At 52.9% G+C, this 21628-nt stretch overlaps 1 protein-coding gene across 5 annotated transcripts in view; it reads right to left on the bottom strand.

Moving 5' to 3' along the window:
- Positions 1 to 21232, bottom strand: part of FMNL2 (formin like 2) — a 118262-nt gene extending 97030 nt beyond the window's left edge. For all 5 annotated transcript variants that reach the window (XM_054277832.1, XM_054277834.1, XM_054277833.1 and 2 more), the window contains exon 1: positions 21087 to 21232. In XM_054277832.1, coding sequence (XP_054133807.1) covers positions 21087 to 21203 — 117 coding nt within the window. In that variant the 5' untranslated portion in view covers positions 21204 to 21232. The remainder of the gene's footprint in view (positions 1 to 21086) is intronic.
- Positions 21233 to 21628: the final 396 nt, after the last annotated feature.

Raw genomic sequence — 21628 nt, 5'->3', positions numbered from 1 at the left:
ATCCCATCCCAGGGATGGATGACAATGATCCCATCCCAGGGATGCTGACAATGATCCCATCCCAGGGATGCTGACAATGATCCCATCCCAGGGATGGATGACAATGATCCCATCCCAGGGATGCTGACAATGATCCCATCCCAGGGATGGATGACAATGATCCCATCCCAGGGATGCTGACAATGATCCCATCCCAGGGATGCTGACAATGATCCCATCCCAGGGATGGCTGACAATGATCCCATCCCAGGGATGGCTGACAATGATCCCATCCCAGGGATGGATGACAATGATCCCATCCCAGGGATGGATGACAATGATCCCATCCCAGGGATGCTGACAATGATCCCATCCCAGGGATGGATGACAATGATCCCATCCCAGGGATGCTGACAATGATCCCATCCCAGGGATGCTGACAATGATCCCATCCCAGGGATGGATGACAATGATCCCATCCCAGGGGTGGATGACAATCCCAGGGATGCTGACAATGATCCCATCCCAGGGATGGCTGACAATGCCAGGGATGGCTGACAATGCCAAGGATGCTGACAATGCCAAGGATGCTGACAATGCCAGGGATGGCTGACAATGATCCCATTCCAAGGATGGCTGACAACCCCAGAGCTGGCCCCAGGCTCGGAGCAGGTGGCTGCCCCAGCTGGTCCCAACCCCAGGCAGCAGGGAGGCAGCTCCAGCACTGAGCCTTCCATGGAACGTGGATTTTGGAAGTCGTGATCTCCTGTTTGATGAGAGAAGGGGACACCACAGGGATGTTCTGGCTGACCCTGCATCCCTGGGAATGCTCCAGGCCAGCCTGGACAGGGCTTGGAGCAACCTGGCCTAGTAGAAGGTGTCCCTGCCCATGGGATGTAAGGTTCCTTCAACCCAAACCATTCCATCATCCCATGGTCATTATCACTGTGTCTAAAAACCCTTTGGGGACACAACTCCTGATTTTGTTCTTTCCCTGATTTTTTATCTGCAGGGATTATGAGAGAAACTGAGAAGTTTCAACTAAAAACAAAAAAGAAGAAAAGGGAAGAACGCTGGAGGTTTGGGATCAGCCTCCAGGCTGTGAGAATTCCCTCAAAAACACGGGAAGGGCTCCCAACAAAATTCACCCCAGAGCAGCCGTGCAGGATTCAGCTCCTGAAGGATTTGCTCCTCACCATGCATTAACAGCAGCACTGTCAAACCTTCCATCGTGGAATTCCACACTGGTTTGGGTTGGAAAGGACATTAAGGAGTATCCCAGCCCACCCCTGCCATGGCAGGGACACTTCCACCATCCCAGGGCGTTCCAGCCTGGCCTTGGGCACTGCCAGGGATCCAGGGGCAGCCACAGGGAATTCCCAGCTCCCAACATCCCAATATCCCATCCATCCCTGCTCAGCTTCAGTTGGAAACTGAGAATAAAATGTCTCTGTAACAATGGCAAAGAGAACTATATATTTTTTTTTCTAATATCATTATTAAATACATCTCCATCCTCCCAGGGACAGGAGGTTTCCAGGCACGTTCAGACCTAATATTTGCCAGGAAAATAAACACAAACAGGGAGTTTTCTGTGAGCTGGACAGGCAGGGGATGTGCAGAGGGCATTCCTGCCCCTTGGAATATAATCCCACCCAAACTGAGCGGGGTTTAGGGGCTGGCACAGAACATCAGGAAGGTGAAATCTTCCCAAATTCCTGGTTTTCCTTACTTAAACAATACCAGCACAGAGATTTCCACCCCAAGCTCAGGACGTTTTTTGAAAAATGGGATAAGGTTAACACTCCAAAAGCACCCCTTGCCTGGGAGCTGGGATTGACAGAAAACCCAGAGTTTAAAAGGTGGCAGAGGGAGAGAAAAGAGCCCTGGCATCCCCAAAAAGCCAAGGGAGCCAGAGCCAGGCAGTCTGGGGCTGGAAAAGCTCCTTTGTCTCCGTGTCTGGGTGTCCTGGGAGCCTTTCCTTGCCCACAGGGAATTCACTCCATCCCAAAGCCCGTGTGGGAGCTGCTCCCAGGTTCAGGGCACCAAACCCCCCTCAGCTCTGTGCCGGCTCCCAGAAGGGCTCAGAGCCAGCCAGGACATCCCTGGAGCCAGAGGAGGCCCTGGAGCACAGGGAAGGCTCCATCAGCAGATGGCCAGATGAAAATAAACCTAATTATGGGGCAGTTTTTGTCCCAAAGTGGCTGGAGCCCAGCAAAATCTGCCCCAGAGTGCAGGAACTCCTTGAACTGAGGTGCTCTCCCAACCTGTTCCCTGCCAAGAGAAGCCACCCAGGGGCTGCAGCTGAGTGAATTATTGTGATTATTCCCTCACCCTGCCGAAAATCTGAACAGCAATTAAATCCATTTCCTTCCCAAGTTCCACTTCCCTGATTAACACCTTGCACAGGCACAAATTCAGCCTTCAGGGAAGTGTTCCTGCAGCAGCCCCACTTCTACAAACAGCCCAAAGCACACAAAGCCTCAACAAATAAATACAGCTCCAAATAATGCCTTCTTTTTCCCTGAATCTCTCTTATTTTGTCCTTAACCACTTGTGTCCCATCTTGCACAAAAACTGCTTCCAAAACCAAGGCTGTGGTGCCAATTCTCTGCTGTACAGCTGGGTCTACACAACAATGCCAAACCCTGGGATTTGTAACAATTTATTAGGATTTATTCCAGTGCAGAGTCAATAAGCAGCTCTCAGTATGGAGCATTTTGCCCTGAAAATCCTAAATTTGGGGCTGATGTCGTGGAGGTTTAAGGAATTGAAAAACTAAAATTGGTTTCATGTGCTGTGCCGTGTTTCAGGCTACATAAAAAAACATTTGCTGGGATTATTTTTGTAAGGACACCCGTTCAATTGGATTAATTACCCTCATCTGTTAGTACTCCAAATACTGCCACAATAAAAGCATCAAACAATCAATTGTTAATAATATATACTTATATTTATGCAGCTATTCCTGCACCAGTCTAGGTGTGGCAAAGCCCTGCTTTAAGGAGCAGGTGAGGCACAAAAGCACCAAAGAAATGGGAAAGCTGAGCCTGGAAACATCCTGCATTTCAGGCCTCCAAGCTTTTCCAATGCATCCCCTAAATGAATGCCCAGAAAGATGATTATTGCTGCTTTGCAGTTGCCATGTGCCATCAGTGTTCCTGCCTTCACAGCAATTTATGGAGATTTCTCCTCCAAAAACAAGCAGGGAAGAGCCTTGCTGGGAGAGCATGGCCAAACCATTCCCCATTTGTGGGAATTTCCATCTGTTGGGAATGCTGGGGAGGAAAAGCCCTGTCCAAAGCACCCAGGAGGAAAAGCCCTGTTCCAAAGCACCCAGGACAGGCACAAAGCCCTATCCAAAGCACCCAGAGCAAGCACAAAGCCCTGTCCAAAGCACCCAGGGCAAACACAAAGCCCTGTTCCAAAGCACCCAGGACAGGCACAAAGCCCTGTCCAAAGCACCCAGGACAGGCACAAAGCCCTGTCCAAAGCACCCAGGAGGAAAAGCCCTGTTCCAAAGCACCCAGGACAGGCACAAAGCCCTGTTCCAAAGCACCCAGGACAGGCAAAAGGCCTGTTCCAAAGCACCCAGGACAGGCACAAAGTCCTGTCCAAAGCACCCAGGACAGGCACAAAGCCCTGTCCAAAGCACCCAGGACAGGCACAAAGCCCTGTCCAAAGCACCCAGGAGGAAAAGCCCTGTCCAAAGCACCCAGGACAGGCACAAAGCCCTGTTCCAAAGCACCCAGGACAGGCACAAAGCCCTGTTCCAAAGCACCCAGGACAGGCACAAAGCCCTGTTCCAAAGCACCCAGGACAGGCACAAAGTCCTGTTCCAAAGCACCCAGGACAGGCACAAAGCCCTGTTCCAAAGCACCCAGGACAGGCACAAAGTCCTGTTCCAAAGCACCCAGGACAGGCACAAAGCCCTGTTCCAAAGCACCCAGGACAGGCACAAAGTCCTGTCCAAAGCACCCAGGACAGGCACAAAGCCCTGTCCAAAGCACCCAGGACAGGCACAAAGCCCTGTCCAAAGCACCCAGGAGGAAAAGCCCTGTCCAAAGCACCCAGGACAGGCACAAAGCCCTGTCCAAAGCACCCAGAGCAAGCACAAAGCCCTGTTCCAAAGCACCCAGGGCAAGCACAAAGCCCTGTTCCAAAGCACCCAGGACAGGCACAAAGCCCTGTCCAAAGCACCCAGAGCAAGCACAAAGCCCTGTCCAAAGCACCCAGGGCAAACACAAAGCCCTGTCCAAAGCACCCAGGACAGGCACAAAGCCCTGTCCAAAGCACCCAGGACAGGCACAAAGCCCTGTCCAAAGCACCCAGAGCAAGCACAAAGCCCTGTCCAAAGCACCCAGGACAGGCACAAAGCCCTGTCCAAAGCACCCAGGACAGGCACAAAGCCCTGTTCCAAAGCACCCAGGACAGGCACAAAGCCCTGTCCAAAGCACCCAGGACAGGCACAAAGCCCTGTCCAAAGCACCCAGGAGGAAAAGCCCTGTCCAAAGCACCCAGGACAGGCACAAAGCCCTGTTCCAAAGCACCCAGGACAGGCACAAAGCCCTGTCCAAAGCACCCAGGAGGAAAAGCCCTGTCCAAAGCACCCAGGACAGGCACAAAGCCCTGTTCCAAAGCACCCAGGAGGAAAAGCCCTGTCCAAAGCACCCAGGGCAAACACAAAGCCCTGTTCCAAAGCACCCAGGGCAAACACAAAGCCCTGTCCAAAGCACCCAGGGCAAACACAAAGCCCTGTCCAAAGCACCCAGGAGGAAAAGCCCTGTTCCAAAGCACCCAGGGCAAACACAAAGCCCTGTTCCAAAGCACCCAGGACAGGCACAAAGCCCTGTTCCAAAGCACCCAGGACAGGCACAAAGCCCTGTCCAAAGCACCCAGGGCAAACACAAAGCCCTGTTCCAAAGCACCCAGGACAGGCACAAAGCCCTGTTCCAAAGCACCCAGGACAGGCACAAAGCCCTGTTCCAAAGCACCCAGGGCAAACACAAAGCCCTGTCCAAAGCACCCAGGGCAAACACAAAGCTGGGCTCATCTCTTAGGGATGCAGGCTCCAGGGTGCTCCAGCACTGATCCCACTGCATCCATCCCCAACGAGGCAATAAAAAGCCCATTTTTATTTTCCTCAGCCCAGGAGTGAACCCCAGCTGAGAAACAGAGACAAGCAGCATGATTCACGCTCCACATCTGCGGGCCAGAGCCACTTCTCCTTACACTGGGCTGTGCTCAAGTGGGTTTCCAGCAAAAACAGGGAATGACAACCCTTTTTATCCCACAGGAATGGTGCAGGGGGAGCAGCTCTGCCCGCCTGAGCTCCCAGCCCACTGGGAAAGCACAGCCTGGGGGAGGCTTGGCTATAAATGGGAAAATATCCTGGATTTGCAGATGCAGAGCCCTCAGAGAGGGACTTTGGGTAAGGGATGGAGGGACAGGACACACAGGACACAGGGATGGATTCCCGCTGCCAGAGGGACGTTGGGAATTCCTGGCTGGGATGGAATTCCCAGAAAAGCTGTGGCTGGATCCCCGGGTGTGCCCAAGGCCAGGCTGGAGCAGCTGGGACATGGAAGGTGTCCCTGGGAAATCCTTCCATCCCTCCCCACCCAAAGCACTCCATGATCCCAGGTCACAGCCATCCCTTCCTGGTGGCTCCTTCCCACGCAGGGAAGCTCCAGGAACACTCCAGAGAGACTCCCTGGCTGATCGCGCCATAAATAACCCCGGCACTGAATTACTGCAGCAACTAAAACTTAATTGAGTCACCCAGGAAATTACTGGAAAATGATCCTTGTTTTTATCCCTAAGCTACTTAAGGGCCATGCAAGCAAACCTGTGGAATATTGAGCACAGACAGGCAGGGATAATATTGTCTGCAAGCAAAAAATAAAAAAAAAAAACCCACAAAAAACCTGAATTGATTTTGGCAGAGGAGGATTAAGTTATGGAAAAGAAGCTCAGGCCAGAGCAAAGGAGACAGCAACAAAATAAAAAGCTGCAGATGGAATCACAGGGAGAAGGAAAAAACCACTGGAAAGGAGGTGGATAAGGGAAGGGAATACACAAAATAAAGGAGCATTTTCAGGAGCCACACTGGGCTCACCAAACACCTCAAACTACACCGAGACTGGATGAGTTAAACTCCTCCATCTTCAGATTAAAGCATAAAAGAATAAAAATCTATAAACTGCTGGATGGAGAACATGAAGAGATGAGAGGCGCCACAAACAACAGTAAACATGAATTATTCCAGCATTGACAAACTAGATCCAAACAGGCATCAAAATATTTACAACTCAAGAGTCCTGAGCACCTGAAAAGGTGAGGAAAACACGAGGGAAGGGAGGGATGCACTGCCACACAAAAAGGGAAGGAAAATATCCTTTCCCAAACACCAAAGGAACACAATGAAAAGAGGGCGTCTAAAACCAATAAATCTCAGAAACTCAACATGCAGGAAGAGATAACAGCAAATCTATTCTAACCCAAACCTTAAAATAACCTGCTCAGGTTGTGCAGCAAGTGATGAACAACGTGAGCATTAAACACCACAGAACAGGCACCTCACTGCCAGGTTATCCAGTGCTTGGAATAGCAGAATTCCCTTTTTGCCCTGGTTTTACCAGCTCTAAAAACGCCCAGCAGCAGCTCAGGGAAAAGCCATGGTGCTGCTGCACCCCCATCCTGGGGAGGACAATCACAGTTCTCCCTCTCACATCCATGTGTTCCTGGGATCCCTGGCAGGCTGGGGGATAAATTCATTTTGCCAGGAATTTTGGGGAAAATTAAAATTCTTTGGCCTTTTCTGTGCTCAGCAGGAACTTTTTTCACTCTGCAGCCCCCTGGCACACAAAACCTGGCAAATAGCACCCCACAAGGAGATCTGCTCTTCCCCAGCTCCCAAAAAACCCCCTGGCTCAAGGAATACTGGTTTCATCCCCAACTCCTTCCCCAGCATCACTCCCTGATCCTGCATCACCTCCTAAAAATCAAATTACACAACTCTCCCCTAAATACCAACATTTAAGCTAAAAGCATCCCCATTTAATGCCCATTCCAGGCATCCATCCCTCACGAATCTCAACACCTCTGCTGGAATTCCAGCTCTAATATTCCCACATAAGGACAAAAATATCACTTTACTTGGAGAGCTGAAGTCACTCCTGAAACGAGACATTTCCAGGGACAAAAAAATCCCTTTGGTTGGGTGAGAATCGTGACTGCTGTGGGGCAGCAGCACTTCTGAGCATCCCACCATCCCAAATCACCCAATCCTACTCAATCCCTGATTTTTCAGCACTCCAGTGCTAAATAGTGTATATAAATATATAAATACTGTCCTTGAATGGGCTCCTGCTTTGAAAATCCCTGGATTTCCTCCTCCAAATGATCCAATCCCAGCAGAATGTGAGGCTGCTGCTGCCCAGTTTTGTTTGGAAAACTGCTGATCCCTGAGCTGTCCATGAGCATCAGTTCTCCTGCTGGAAGCACTGTCTCCATCCCACCCACCCACCCTCCCAGCTCATTTCCTAGGAAGAAATGGGATCCATGAACAAAGCTCTGCTTTTCCCATTATTCCATTCATCTCATGCACAAGTACTGGGATAATGGAGTTTATTCAATCCCATTTGAGGTTTTTCCTGGCGTCCTGGTTCTGAAGTTACCAGGAACTGCTTGATGTTTGAAAGGGATTTTTGAGGATTTGATGTAGGGGATTTGAAAACACCCTATTTTAGGTTGGAATGCTGTTTTGAGGAAAGGGAAGCTCTCCTGTGATGGTAAAAAATAAAAATTAAAAAAATAATTTTAAAAGGTGAAGGTAAAAAAATAAATAAGGTAAAATTTTTTTTAAAAATTGGTAAAAAATACCAATCTGTGGCATTAAATCAGCCACTGCCAGCCAAACCCAAGGCACTGCCCTGATTACACTGACTTTTAAAAACTCTCAAACTGTTCCTGCTGTACCCCACACTGAGGTGGGACACCATCCCAGCCCTGCACACTGAAGAGCTCTTATGGTGATTTTCAGACTGGTTTCACCTCAGGAAAAAACCCCACACAACATAAAAAACTCCAATCTGTTTTCCAGATGATTTAGCTGTTAAGTGAAAGGCCAGTAAAAATCTGCCCAGAACTGAAATTGGGTATGACCAAGTGAAATGGTTGTTCATGTAACATAAACCCCTGCTCAATATGGTGCTACCACAACCCAGGGACTCGGGGAAAAAGATGTTGCCTATTAAAATTAAATTAAATTTTAAAAAAAAAAAAAGAAAGTTTTCTATTTTCTTATGAGCACTCAGCAGAGGGAAGGGAGGAAAGAATCCAGTGTAAAGCACTACCTAAACAATTCAGAATGGTTTGTAAGTACAGCTATTGTTTTATTTGGAGCAAAATAAAGCCCTTTTTATTTTACAGGAGTTCCTGTGTTGCATGGGAACTGAGGCACTAGGTTAACACCTGGATAGGTGACATCTTCCAGAGGTCAAAATGGGACATGAAAGTAGGAAAAATGGCATCAAAACACAGCAGGAACAGTGTGAGGACACCCTGGGTGCCCCTGGCAGGAACAGGAGACACTGCTCTGAGATCCCAGCAGCTGGGAAAGGCTGCTCCAGTCAAAAACAGGGAAAACAATCCCAATAAATAATCCTAACCTGGTGGAAGAGACTGGCTCAGCACAGGCTGGGAGCTGTGGGAACTGTGGGATGATGGAACAGGGAAATGCCCCTTCCTTCAACCACAGCTTTCCCTGGGGAGGAATCCCAGGATCCCAGCCAGGTTTGGGACCTTAAACCCATCCCAACCCACCCCTGCCATGGACAGGGACACGTCCCACTGTCCCAGGCTGCTCCAGGGTCCCTTGGGCACTGCCAGGATCCAGGACCAGCCCCAGCTGCTCTGGGAATGCCATCCCAGCCCCTCCCAGGCAGGAATTCCTTCCCAAAATCCCACCTGAAGCTATCCCTGCCACTGGCATCACCGCCCACAGCCACTCCTGTGCATCCCAGCCAGGATTTCCTGCAGCTGTGGCACAGCAAACCCAACCTTGGGGTTTTTCCTTTTCCCCATCTCTCCCTTTTGATGGGTTTCCATCCCCCACTATGCAGCACAGCACACAGATCCCTCCTCCTCCTCCAGCCCAAGCACACAAACACCACAGTTCAGCCTCCCACTAACGCAAAAAAATGTTAAACCCCGCTCCCTAATGAGGTGGATTTGCTGGTGGCATGTTGATATTCCTCCAGCCACATTCCCTCCCACGAAGCTCCAAATGCCTCCGAGAGAGCACACAGAGAGGGCTGAGCTCCCACAGCTGGGCTGGAAATGTCCTGGAATGTCCATGGAGCCAGGGATGGGGCAGGGGCAGCACCACAAACACCAGCCTGGCCAAGGATCACCCCCTTGATCCTGGGCTGGGCACCACTCCCATGGGGAGGACAAGCACAGACATCTCCAAGGATGGAGGCCGGCCAGAAAAATCCATAAATCTGCTCTGTTAATCACTGTCTGAAGCCTTTATCACTGTTATTATTATTGCTGCTGTCACTCTCGTGCTGCACTGGATGCTGCAGGAGCTGCTGCAGAGGAAAGGGGAAGTTTTCACCCAAAATCTGCTGATGGAGGGAACGAGCAGAACACAAAAAATCTCTGCTGGTTCAAAGGAGGAGGAAACAGCCAGAACTGAGGCACCTTGGAACACAAAACTGGGTCACTGCTGAGCTCCCAGAGGAGCAGCAGCCGTGCCATGGCTGTGGCATCCCCAGCACAAGGTCAGTGGGATAAGGGCAGCCCATGCCAGCCCCGGCTCAGTGTTTTGGCTACACGCAGTGAAGGCCTCCCTGTTTGCCTGGTATCTCTGTGGGAAAAGGCCCTGAGCAGGAAACCGTGGCTAAAAAGAGTTAAAATGTGAGCCCGGGGATGGGTGGCCCTGGGACAGACCCTGAGCTGTCACAGCAGGAACATCTTCCTGACAAGGCATTCCCAAACCCGCTGTTCCTGGGATGGAATAAACCCAAACCTGCATTTCCCCAGCTTAAAGAGGAGGTGCTTTTCTCCCTCCACATCTTCTCTGTGAAATATTTTGGCACAGCAGCAGCAGCTGGGACGTGGTACCCAACAAGCCTGCAGGTTAAACTCAAAATATTACAACAGGTATTATTTGTGATGTTTCAGTGCTTGTGTACTTTTATTTATGTGCTGTCTGGGCTGTTTCAATAGCACAACAAGGCACACGAGTAACACTCTGCTCCACACGGGTTCTTGCACCTCAAGTACCCCCAAGCACTTTCTCGGAGCACCTCGAACAATTCCAACAATTCCAACAATTCCCTGAATGCCTCACAAGTGCACCGGGGCCGTTTTCACTCCACTTGCTGAGCAGAAGGGATAATTCACCTTTAACAAAGATCTGCCATCAGACAGAAAATAAACACCAGCAAAACCAAACAAACAATAGCTCTGAGCTTTCCAAATAAAATTCCTTTTCCCTTTCAGTTGTGCAACCTTTTGTCCCCGAGCCAGCAGAGAATTCACTGCCAGAGAAGAATTTCATGCTTAATCAATTTTTGCCTCGCTGGTGTTTGTAGGTACCCCAGTTCCTCCTCTGCCCTGCAAACCCAGCTCAGGATCCCTTGGATCTGCCACATCCAAGGATGCAGGAGAAAAATGAGGTTTTTCTGATATTTAGGAATTGATCTGCATCCCCCTGGCTGCTGAAGGATCCTGAATGGGGACTCAGCTGATGGGAACTCTTGCACAATTCCTTTCATGTTCTCATTGAAGCACTTAAATGTGACAGAATCCTCCCCTAGCAGGGAGAAAGCCCACCTGCCTTCTGCTCAGAGCAGGCTGCACTTCCAGGAATACACAGAGATTTATTTCTGGAAAACACCTCTTGCCCCCACAGCCAGTGACGGGAGAGCTGGGAATGGCCCCAGAGCTCCTGCAGGCTCAGAGGGAGCAAGAGAGGCCCGAGACAGGAGGAAAGGGCACCAGGCCCTGAGCTGACCCTGAAACCCCTGCGTGGGCTGAGCTGAGAGGTCACTTCCCTCTAATCCACACCAAGCCTGGGACTCAGCTTCCTAAACTCCTCCTGCCCTTTGGTCTGGGTCAGCTGAATCTCCCTCTGCTCCTGAGGGTGGTCAGCACAACAAGGCAAACACCCCTGACTACTCCAGGTACAACAGAGTCTGGTATTACAGGAGATAAAAAACCAAATTTCGAAAGCAAAGCGTTTTCCCCACGGTGTTTTGTGCACTTCATTGCCTGCTCAGGCACAGAATCGTGGGATGCTGGGATGGTTTGGGTGGGAAGGAACCTTAAAGGCCATCCCATCCCATTATCCCATCCCATCCCATTATCCCATCCCACCCCATGGGCAGGGACACCTTCCACCCTCCCAGGCTGCTCCAAGCCCCTCTCACTCCTCTCCTTCCCCCACAGCACCGCCAGAGGCTCCTGAAAAATTCATGGAGCAGAAACGCCCGTCAAGCAGCAAAGTTGTTGTTTCATTTAGCAAGAAGCACATTGTGCATTTGCCTCGCTCAGATACTCGTTTAGATGATCAAGAGAACAGGGATGTGCAGCTGAAGCTGTGCCACAGACGCAATTCCCTGCGAGCTGATCTCTGGGAAGATCTGACAGCTCCCAGACTATCCCAGGGAGCTGCACTCTGCAGCCAACAATTCACAGCCATCCAGCCCAGCCACCTGTAAGCAGCTGCTGTATCACAAGGATTAAACTAATTACCCAGCAATCCATGAATAATTATCCTGACATCAAAGGGACTCTGGTTACCTGGAGAGCTGTGGCCACCGAGCAACACCTGGCACCAATGCCATGAAAAATCACTTTTTTTGTAGGGATGGCATGGCCAGCCCTGCAGTCCTCAAAAGTGTGACAGCCCTGCTCACAATCCGTTTTCCATCAGCTTCCCAGGAAAACTCCTTGTGCCATAATTCATCCCAATGCCACCCAGGGCTGTATCCCAACCTGCTGCCCATGGAGGGGGAATAACAAATGTAATTCATTATTATTTACATTTCCAGTTTTAGGCTTCTTGTATCTGAGAGAAGAGACGAATTCAATGTTCACCCAATATCCCTGGGAGAGTGCAGAGCCTCACAGAGGCTCCCACACACACACTCAACATCAAAGCTCCTGTTTGAGCAGCCTTTAAGTTAAATATTTGTGATAGTTAATTTATTTGATCATCTGCACTTGCAAGGCTCGGAGCTGGGCAGAGAGGCCTTTGAAGCACTCCCAAGCACAGTAAATCATTGGGAACCTTTGTCAGAAAAGTGTTGTATGAACTCAGCCATTTCCATCCCTTTCCATCCCTCCCAAGCCCTCTGGATAACGGTGCCACCCCAAACCTGGCCCAGGTGGGACTGGGCTGTTTGTCTGTCCTCTGGGAAGCAGGACAAGGGCAGCCACAGGGGGACATGCCAGGATGCTGGATGCATGAACAACCAGCGTTTCTGCATTGAACAATTTGCTTCTTCATTGTAATTACTGGCTTCTGAAAGACTTCAGCAACTTTGCCAATTTGTACAACCCTCTATTCTCTGCTTTTGGCCTCCACTGTACAGTCATTTTGCAGACAAACAAGGAACAGATGTACACTCTAGAGCTGCCCCAAGTCCTTTTATAGTAAAGGATTTCTGGCCAAACAATATATGTTAAAAAGAAAAAAGAGGGGAAAAAACAATTTTCGTACTTTTTAAGGTATCTCTCACAACAGCCAGACACACACTACGCAATCTCAAATCTCTTCACATGATTCTGGAAGGCTCAAGAATGTTCTGTCCTGGAGCAACTCCAACACCCACGTGGGGAGCGTGGCCAGAGCTGCCCACAAGCTTTGGGGACACCAGGGGCAGCCCTGCTGCCACCACCAACCCCTTCTGCCCCTGGGCCACCAGGACACAACCTCTGAAAGGAGCTGCAGAATTCCAGAGAGGTTTGGGGTGGAAAAGACACGAAGGATCATCCACTGCCATCCCAGCCATGGGCAGGGACACCTTCTGCTGCCCCAAGCTGTTCTGGGACACCTCCAGGGATCCAGGGGCAGCCACAGCTTCTCTGGGAAACCCATTCCAGCCCCTGCCCCTGCTCCCAGCCAGGAATTCCTTCCCAAAATCCCCAAATCCCATCCCAGCCCTCTGGGACTCCGCTCCCGTGTCCTGTCCACGGTTAACCCCGCTCGGCGCTGCTCAACGTGACGAGGGAAGTCACAACCTCTGGGAGCTTTCCTGTGCACCTTCCTGCCACGGGATCCCTCTCTGGGGCCCAGCCCCGGCCTGGCAGTGCTGTCCCAGTTCCCAGTTCCCGAGGTGTCCCCAGCACGGTTGGGAAGCGCCGGGCGCGGCTCCAGCCCCTCAGCCAGGACACGGAGCTGAGGCAGAGTCCTGGAGGTCCAGCAGAGCCCAGCTCCCATGTGAGCAGCATTCATAGGCAGGACAATGCCCCCATTCTGGTGCTTTATGAATATCCTCCCCAAATGTATGTTTAAGGCTGCGCAGTCCCCGCGGACAAACACTTGTTTTGTTACAGAGAGCCCGGGCTGCATTGAAACCCAGCACACGCTGCAGCTCCGCAATATGGCACTGAGAGCCCAGCATATACAAGTTATACATTAGCCAAGCCTCTGGGCCATGAAACACTCCAGAAAGGCGGGACTTTGGGAAGAGGCAGAGCCTGCACAGATTAATGCTTGTGTTTTCCATATATCCATAAAGAATTCTGGGCATTGGGAGCTACAGAGAGGAGCAGGGCTGGAGCTGTGAGTGAAAACATCACACACCTTTCACCAGACACAGATCACAGGTCAGGGAATCTCCTGAGCTGGGAGGATGATGGACCAAAAACCCCAAAATCCCACCCTGGGCATCCCTGGGAGCGGTGTCCAAATGCTCCTGGAGCTCCTGGAGCTCTCAGTGCCCAGCACCCTGTGAGGAAGAGCCTTTCCCTGAAATCCATCCTAAACTGGAGCAGAACTAACTGGCACTTCCCAGCAGCCACGTGGGCAGGAGCACAACCCTGGGGCCAGCTGGTGAGAGCACAGCAAGTGATGGAAACCTGCTCACCCCCCCAGAACTGAAACCGGGACGTGATAAACGGGAAATTCCCACTTTGTAAGCACCAGCAGCTCCAAGGGCTGTTACCTGGCCAGCCTGAGCCCTTTGGCCCCGGGGTGGAGATTTTCTCTAACCCGAATATAAATCAAATGGAACAAGCTGGCGTCACTTATTTCCCATACCAAACTCCCAAACGGACTCTCCCAAACAAAGAAAACAATAATTCAGCTGAGTTTGTCTCAAATGTGGCTGCACACTGCTCACCACAGAAATCCTCAGCAGCCGGATCACCAGCACTGCCTGCGAGCGCACTGCAAACTGCTCTGCTGCTTTAAACCTTAATCTTCTGCTTACCAAAGAAAAACCCCACTCACACCTCCCAGCAGAGTTAGGAAAAACCCTCCAGAGGCACAGCTCCAGCCCACACCTTCTGAGGACATGGAAAAGGAGCAGGAACAGCAATCCCTCCTCACGCCTGCCTTCCCGCACGGGGCAGCGCTTGGATCCTGATCAGAAAGTGCCTCATTCAAAGCCAAGAGCAGCCCAGATGCTTAAAAATCAGCTGGTGCTGAAGTGCTGCCGCATTAGCATGCTGTGCATAATTCATGAGCTCGTGCTGGGGACAGCAGAGCGGGTCAGGGTGCCAGGGCTCCAACACAGATCCCTGTGGGCACAGCCGGGTGCCAGCCTGCCCTGCCAGAGCCAGGCCGGCCCAGGAGACAGGCAGGGCTGGCCCTGCACCACAGAACCCCAGAAATATGGGGTATTCCCAGAGACACTGCCCCTGCATCCCCGGCAGTGTCCCAGGCCAGGCTGGACATGACAGTGGGACGTGTCCCTGCCATGGCAGGGTGGCACTGGGTGGGCTTTAGGGTCCCTTCCAAGCCAGGCCATGCTGGGATTCTGTCACTCTGGCCTCCTGCCCTTTCAGAGGTTCTCTCCTGGTGCTCCAGGGGCAGCAGAAGGGGTTGGTGATGGCAGCAGGAGCCCCCAGGGCTGCCCCTAGTGTCCCCAAAGTTTGTGGGATATTGGGAAGGCATTCCTGCCTGGGAAGGTGAGGAGGCCCTGGGATGGAATTCCCAGAGCAGCTGTGGCTGCCCCAATCCCTGGGAGTGTCCAAGGCCAGGCTGGACAGGGCTTGGAGCACTCTGGAATGGTTTTGGTGCAAAAGTGGCACCCAGCTCTCCTGCTGGACATCACTGACCCCAACACCAACTCGTGCAGCAGAACCTGCAGCACAACCCAGGGGATTTTACATTCCCTGCGCCCTAAACCCACAGCGGGCACCAGTGCCAGCCCCTTCAGCTGGGCACAGCAGTGCTGGTGGCCCTGGAGCACCTGAGCCCTGCCCAGAGACCCTCCCCAGCCACCTCCCCACTGCCACCATCACCAACCACGGCTGGGGCAGCAAAGGAAAGCAAAAGCAAAACTGCAACAGTCCCAGGGATTTCCCACCTCCAGAGGAGCACTGGGCTGTGCTCATTCCCCCTGCCAGCCTGGAAAAAATGAGCAGAAAGCTCCAAAGTCAAAGGGTGTTTGGGGGGAAAGGCAGGGATGGCACAAGGTTTGTCCCTCAGTGAGCAAACTAAAATCAGAAAGTGAATGTCAAAGGTTGGTTTCGTTTCAGGATGGATCCAGAGCGAGAAATAAGAAGGAAAATAAAAACAGCTACTCCTGCAGGGTCATTCACCCCCTCAGCTCCAGAGCAAGGGGGCAGATTTAAACCACTTCTTCTGCCAGACCAGGATGAAAAAATCATTTCTACAGCAGGTGTTGGACCCAAAATGAGAGCAGGAAACTGCCTGGACCCTGTGGAAACGGGGATGGTGCTGGTCCCACATGGAACCCATGTATCCTACATGCCCAATCCCTTCTGCAGCTGGAAGGAGCACCCAAAATTCCAGCAGGGAAAAACCCAAAATTCCAGTAGGGAAACCCCCAAAATTCCAGCAAGGAAAACCTCTCGTCTTCTCCAAAGCAGCCACACAAACACAGGACAGGGCTGGTAATTACCTTGCACACCTTCACGCGGACGTTTTACTCCAAAAGGGGTTGGAGCCTTTAAGAAGTTGCCAGAATGATTCACAATCTTTGTCCAACAATCCCAAAACGCAGTAAAAACAGCAGTGTGCTTCTGGAAGCACAGGAGGAAATCAAACATCTTGGTTTGGGTTTGTTATCTGCAGAGCTTTGCCTTTCAGGGGGAGAAGTTTCTGTGCACTTTAATACCTCCTCATGCAGCAGGAAGAGCTGAAGTGATTTTAAAATGAAATACTGAGGGCAGCCACCCGTGGCTTCAAGTCATTCAATCACCAATGAGAAACCACTCAAGAGCCACTGATTGATTTCAGATCGCCTGGTAAACTCTGAATTCCATCCTGCACCTCTCAGTTCTCTCTTCAGCATCACCCAGGCCATGGAGCAGCTCACCAGAGAGCATTTCACACCTCAGGGCCAGCTCAGGCACGACCTTGCTGGTGCAGACAAAACAAAAATCAGAAAAACCCCTTTATCCCTCCCACAAGGTTAAGGAGGTTGATAGAGATGTTTGACAAAGCTTCAATGCTCTGAGGAAAGAGGATGGGACAGGTTAAAGGTAAAGGAAGAGGGTTTGCTCGACCTGTTGTTGTTCACTTTAAACAAAATTTAATGTGTAATTTGGAGGGTTCATCCCTCCATCATCACCCAAATTAATGGGATTATTTGGAATGGAAAAATGGTACACCAAAAAATATATGCATCTACATCAGCCCAGCCATTTTAGAAGTCTTCCAGGTTTCCGGGAGCTGAAATTAATTTTAGCAGAGTTACCAACAGCTAAATACCCACCACGGTACCCTCCTATTCCAGACACTCAAAGGAAAAAATCTGTTTTATAAAAATGTTCTCTGGTGATGTCTGGGTGGAAAAACTTACAAATGCCATCCCTGAGTGACAAAGCAGCTGGGCAGAAGTGTCACCACCAGGCACTGCTGCACATTTAACCCCTGTGAAATATATACATTTAACCATGTGATTTATGAGGTTGTTCCTTCAAGCAATGGTGCCACTGCCCCAATCACTTCACGAGACCTTGAGGAAAATCCCCACCGGCAGGAGCCTGTCAGAGCTGGGGCCTGAGCAAGGAAACCCCACAGGTCTGTTTGGGATCTGCATTACAGAAATCTCATTTTCCTCACGATTCCTAAAGCCACCTCAGCGTCTCTCACCTCCCTGCACCACTCCCACCTGCATCAGGTGCTCCAGGATCTCAAATCCATGCCAAGGGAATCCTGTTAAATTCAGGGATCACAACAAGGAATCCAGTGCCCCACCAAGGCAGGGAGGCTGATCCCATCCCACAGATATCTCCTGCAGCCCCGTAATGATTCACAGACCCTAAACCATACATATATATATATATGTATTTTATAAAACAATGCCTAATATATCTGATAGACAATGAGGAAGGGGAACAAACAGCTGGGAAACATTAAGAGCTTTCACACTGAGCTTCCAAATTCTTCAGCAGGAGACACTCAAGCTGCCTTCCCTGAGATGGAGAACAACGCTGGGACAAAATCCAGGGGCAAGGGGGGAATTCCAGCAGAAGGGAGATGCTCCTGTGGGCAAAGCAGGACCAGGTGGGTGCCTCACCTGGGCATGGCAGGAACCCCTCCCTCACCCTGCACGGGCACAGAGGAGCCCTTTGTGCACCCAAACCCCTCTGAGGGAGGGGGAAGAGGATATTTCCTGTTAACCTCACCGCAGATCTGTAATCCAGCAGTCAAATTATGTCAATCACAGCTCATTAGGCAGCGATTTCCCCTGCCAAGCCCGGCCTGGCTGCTTCCTCCAAACCACGTGGCATCTGCAAACGTGCAGCCCCGTGCTGGGTTCAGGGAGACCACCCTGCTGCAGGAGCTGCAGGTCTGGGACTGCCTCCCACAGCTCCCAGCTCCACTGCCACCCTGCCCAGGGCGGGCTTTGCTCACCAGAATCCAGGATTTATGACCAAGTGCCCATAGGGAAAGGTCCCACATGGCTGAGAGAAGAGAGCACTGGGGAAGGGACAAGGCTGGGATGTCCCCAAAGGGATGCACCAGTGCTGGGGAGTTCAGAGCCAGAGCCAGAGCTGAGATCCAGCACAGCCAAACCGGGAACTTGGTGGCAAAACCACAGCACTGCTTCCCTGGAGCTCACATTCTCCTGTAACCCTGGGAGGAAGGGAATTACCTCACAGGAAAAGGGGAGAATTCACATCAGCTTGAAGGATGGAAGAGCACTCAGCTTACAGAAACCTGGATCTCTCTTGGGTTGTCCTCCACATCCCATCAAACACATCCTCCTGGAACACACACAGAGCCCAGTGCCCACCAGCACAAACTCAACACACCAACCACGACAGCACATTTACTGCAGCAGTGCCGCAAACAGCACCAGGAGACACAGACCCACGGGGAAAACCCTGATTATTGCCCAACAGAGCACGAGGAGTGACACAGCCAGTGACATCCCTGTCCCTCCACTGGCTCAGGACATCCTCAGGAGCACTGAGGGCACAATGAGCACAAGATTTGAGACCTTCACCCAAAAAACATGACCTGGAGCAGTTCCCATCAATTTATGCACTTCAAGGAGGATCAGGAGGCAGGGAGGTGACCAGGTGTGTGTTTAAAGCGACAGTGTGTGTTTGAGGTGACCAGGTGTCTTTGAGGTGACCAGGTGTGTGTTTAAAGTGACAGTGTGTGTTTGAGGTGACCAGGTGTCTTTGAGGTGACCAGGTGTGTGTTTGAGGTGGACAAACCACCACACCAAAGCCCTTTCTCGACACAAAGCCCTCTGACAGTCCCACAAACACAAGCTGGCACACATCCATCAGCTCCAGGCACAGCATCCCCTCGCTGAAGGGACTCCAGAGGTGCTGGAGCAGCTCAGGACAGCGTGTTTGAGGTGGAACAAACAAACCAGTTGGTGTCAGGGTGAAATCATGGCCAAGTGTGCTCTCCTCGTGGTTTGGAGGGCCAGGGCTCCCTGCTCTGCACAAGGGGAGACAACAAAACTTCCAAGCACACAGGAGGGACCTCTGCCACACAGGAATGGGCAGAACCCCCCAGTGTGAGGAGGGAGACCTGCACACAGCCACTCACCGTGCTCATCAACGTCCACACCAGCCTCGGGAATTTCAGCAGAGATCTGGGAATTGGTATTGTCAGCACAGCCCTCGGGACCTCACCAGGGCTCCGAGTGTGCCAGCGACGCCTGTGCCAGGCTAATTTCTTGAGACAGCACATAAAGAAGGTGAGATTTAGTCTTATAACCTTCAGCATCTCCTTCTTCAGACTGCCTGCTCCTGACTAATCCTCTCTCCCCACAGAAAATATTCCTCATGGTTTTTCCCCTAATCATTCCTTTCTTGTTAATCCCTGCACTTCTCCAGCCTACCCCATTCTGGGCTGTGACCAGTGGCACAGTCATCTCTCCCTCAGAGCCACAGAGAAAACAAAATAATCACAGCCTGGCAGTTTATTCTTTCATGAGCTGGTCAGAGATTTCCTGGAAGCTGCAGCAACACCAGTCATCGCTGGTGAACAGCACAAAGGTGATTTTTGGGGCTGTTTGAGTCCCATCTCGCAGCTTTTCCCAGTGGGAGAAGAGGTCAGAGGGGGAAAATCATCCCACACCGCGTTTGTACAGAGTGCCCACTGCATGGCCAGCCTCTCCCTCCAGCAAAGCTGCAGCACTCACCCTCCCAGCCGTAATTGAAGTCCATCTTCTGAAACCTGCAAGCACCTCGGGAAATGCCAGGCTGGGTGCTGCTATCTCCCGTGTATTTACGTTTCACGTTTCTAAGGCTGCCCCAAATGACGTCTCTGCCTTTTACCGATGCCATCCATCACCATCCCCGAACCCAAAGCCGCCGATTTCCGATCTCCTCCCGCAGACCACGCAGGCACACGGAGCCGGGAGCCCTTCTGTAGTCACAGACGGACCCAGCACGGATTCCGAGCCGTGTGCTGCCTGCGGGAGCATCTCCCATCCCCAACACGACCCCGACAAGAGCAACGCGACACCAGGCTTTTCTCCACTGTGCCTAATAATCGTAACATCTCACTCGCCATTTGGCTCGTCAGTGGGGGTTCCTGACTGAATAGGCTTATTCTTTTCTTAGACATGATAATCTAATTGGGTCTAACCAGAAATAATCCCCAACACACACCAGTCGTGAATCCTCTCCCAGCGCCGGGAGCGTTGCGGGGAGCGGGGGGGCGGCTCGGGGATGCGGGACGGGAATTACCCGGCAGCTCCGGGCTCCCCTGGCACCGCAGCGAGCGCAGGGCACGGCACGGCACGGGATGGCACGGCACGCACATGGAGCCGCTGCCCTCCTCCCCCAGCTCCCTTCCACACGCAAACGTGGCTGCGAGTAAAAAAACCACGGCAGAAAAGAGATGGAACCGCGCTACCCGGGCACCCCGAAGGCAGCGGGAGCTTTGCCCGGGGAGAGCTCAGCCCTTCCTTCCCGCAGAGCTGATCTCACACGGCAGCGACCCGTCCGTGCTGCGGAGCGAAACCAAACCCCGCTGGCCCGCACACAGCCGCGGCAGCACCGGGGGACAGGACCGGGGCGTCCCCGGAGGAGAGAGCCGGAGGTGTCCCGGGGGGCACAGGAGCGGGGTGACCAGCGGAGCAGCACCGGGTGTCCCCGGCGGAGCAGGAGCGGTGTCCCCGCGGTGTCCCCGCCGGAGCCGCTCCCGCTCCGCTCGCTCCCCGCGGGCTGCGCTCCGCCGGCGCTGCCCAGCCCCAGGAGCCCCGGGAGCCGCCCGGGCCGGGGCAGGGCGGCCCTCGGGGGGCTGCCGAGACAAAGAGGAGCCGCGGCCCCGTCCCGCGGGCGGCGGCACCGCCCCGCCGAGCCCACCTGTGCCCGGCCGCGGCTCCCGAGCCAAGTTGGCGGCGCTCCCCCCTTCCCCCGCCGCGCTCCTCCCCGGCGGCCCCTCCGCGCTGCCCGCAGACAATGGGGCCGGCGCTCACCAGCACCACGGCGAAGCGCTCCTCCAGCTCGCCGGGCTCGGGCATGGGCAGCTTCAGGGGCACGCTGTGCGCCCTCAGCTCCGTCTGCTGCGCGTCCACGCTCCCCGCGTTGCCCATGGCGGCCGCTCCGCGCTCTCCGCGCCCCGCGCCGGCCCGGGCGGGCTCCGCGCCCCGCGCTCGCCCTCTACCACCGCGGGCGCTCCGCGGCGCCGCCGCCCGTCATGGCTCGCCGCCCTCGCCCTCCTCCCCCCGGGGCGGGCTCGCTCCGGCTCCGGCTCCAGCCCCGGCTGCGGCTCCCCCGCATGCCGCCCGCACAAAGCCCCGCTCCGCCCCCGGCCCGCGGCGCCATGGGACTCGTAGTCCCGCCGCCGGCCGGGGGAGGGAATGCCTGGAAAAGGGTGGAAAAGAGTGGGAAAATGGGGGAAAGGGGTGGGGGAGACCCCGCCGCCTCCATTTTGCCTCGGCGGCCGCGCTGGCAGCGGCCGGGAGTGAGTGGACGCAGGGAATGGTTTAATAAGCGAGGGCAGGGGGAGAGCGGAGGT

Source organism: Melozone crissalis, unplaced genomic scaffold (genome assembly GCF_028551555.1).
Source record: "Melozone crissalis strain CALT ecotype California unplaced genomic scaffold, PUWL_Pcris_2 ptg000023l_1, whole genome shotgun sequence".
NCBI lineage: Eukaryota > Metazoa > Chordata > Aves > Passeriformes > Passerellidae > Melozone > Melozone crissalis.
This window is presented reverse-complemented; position numbering and strand designations above follow the sequence as displayed.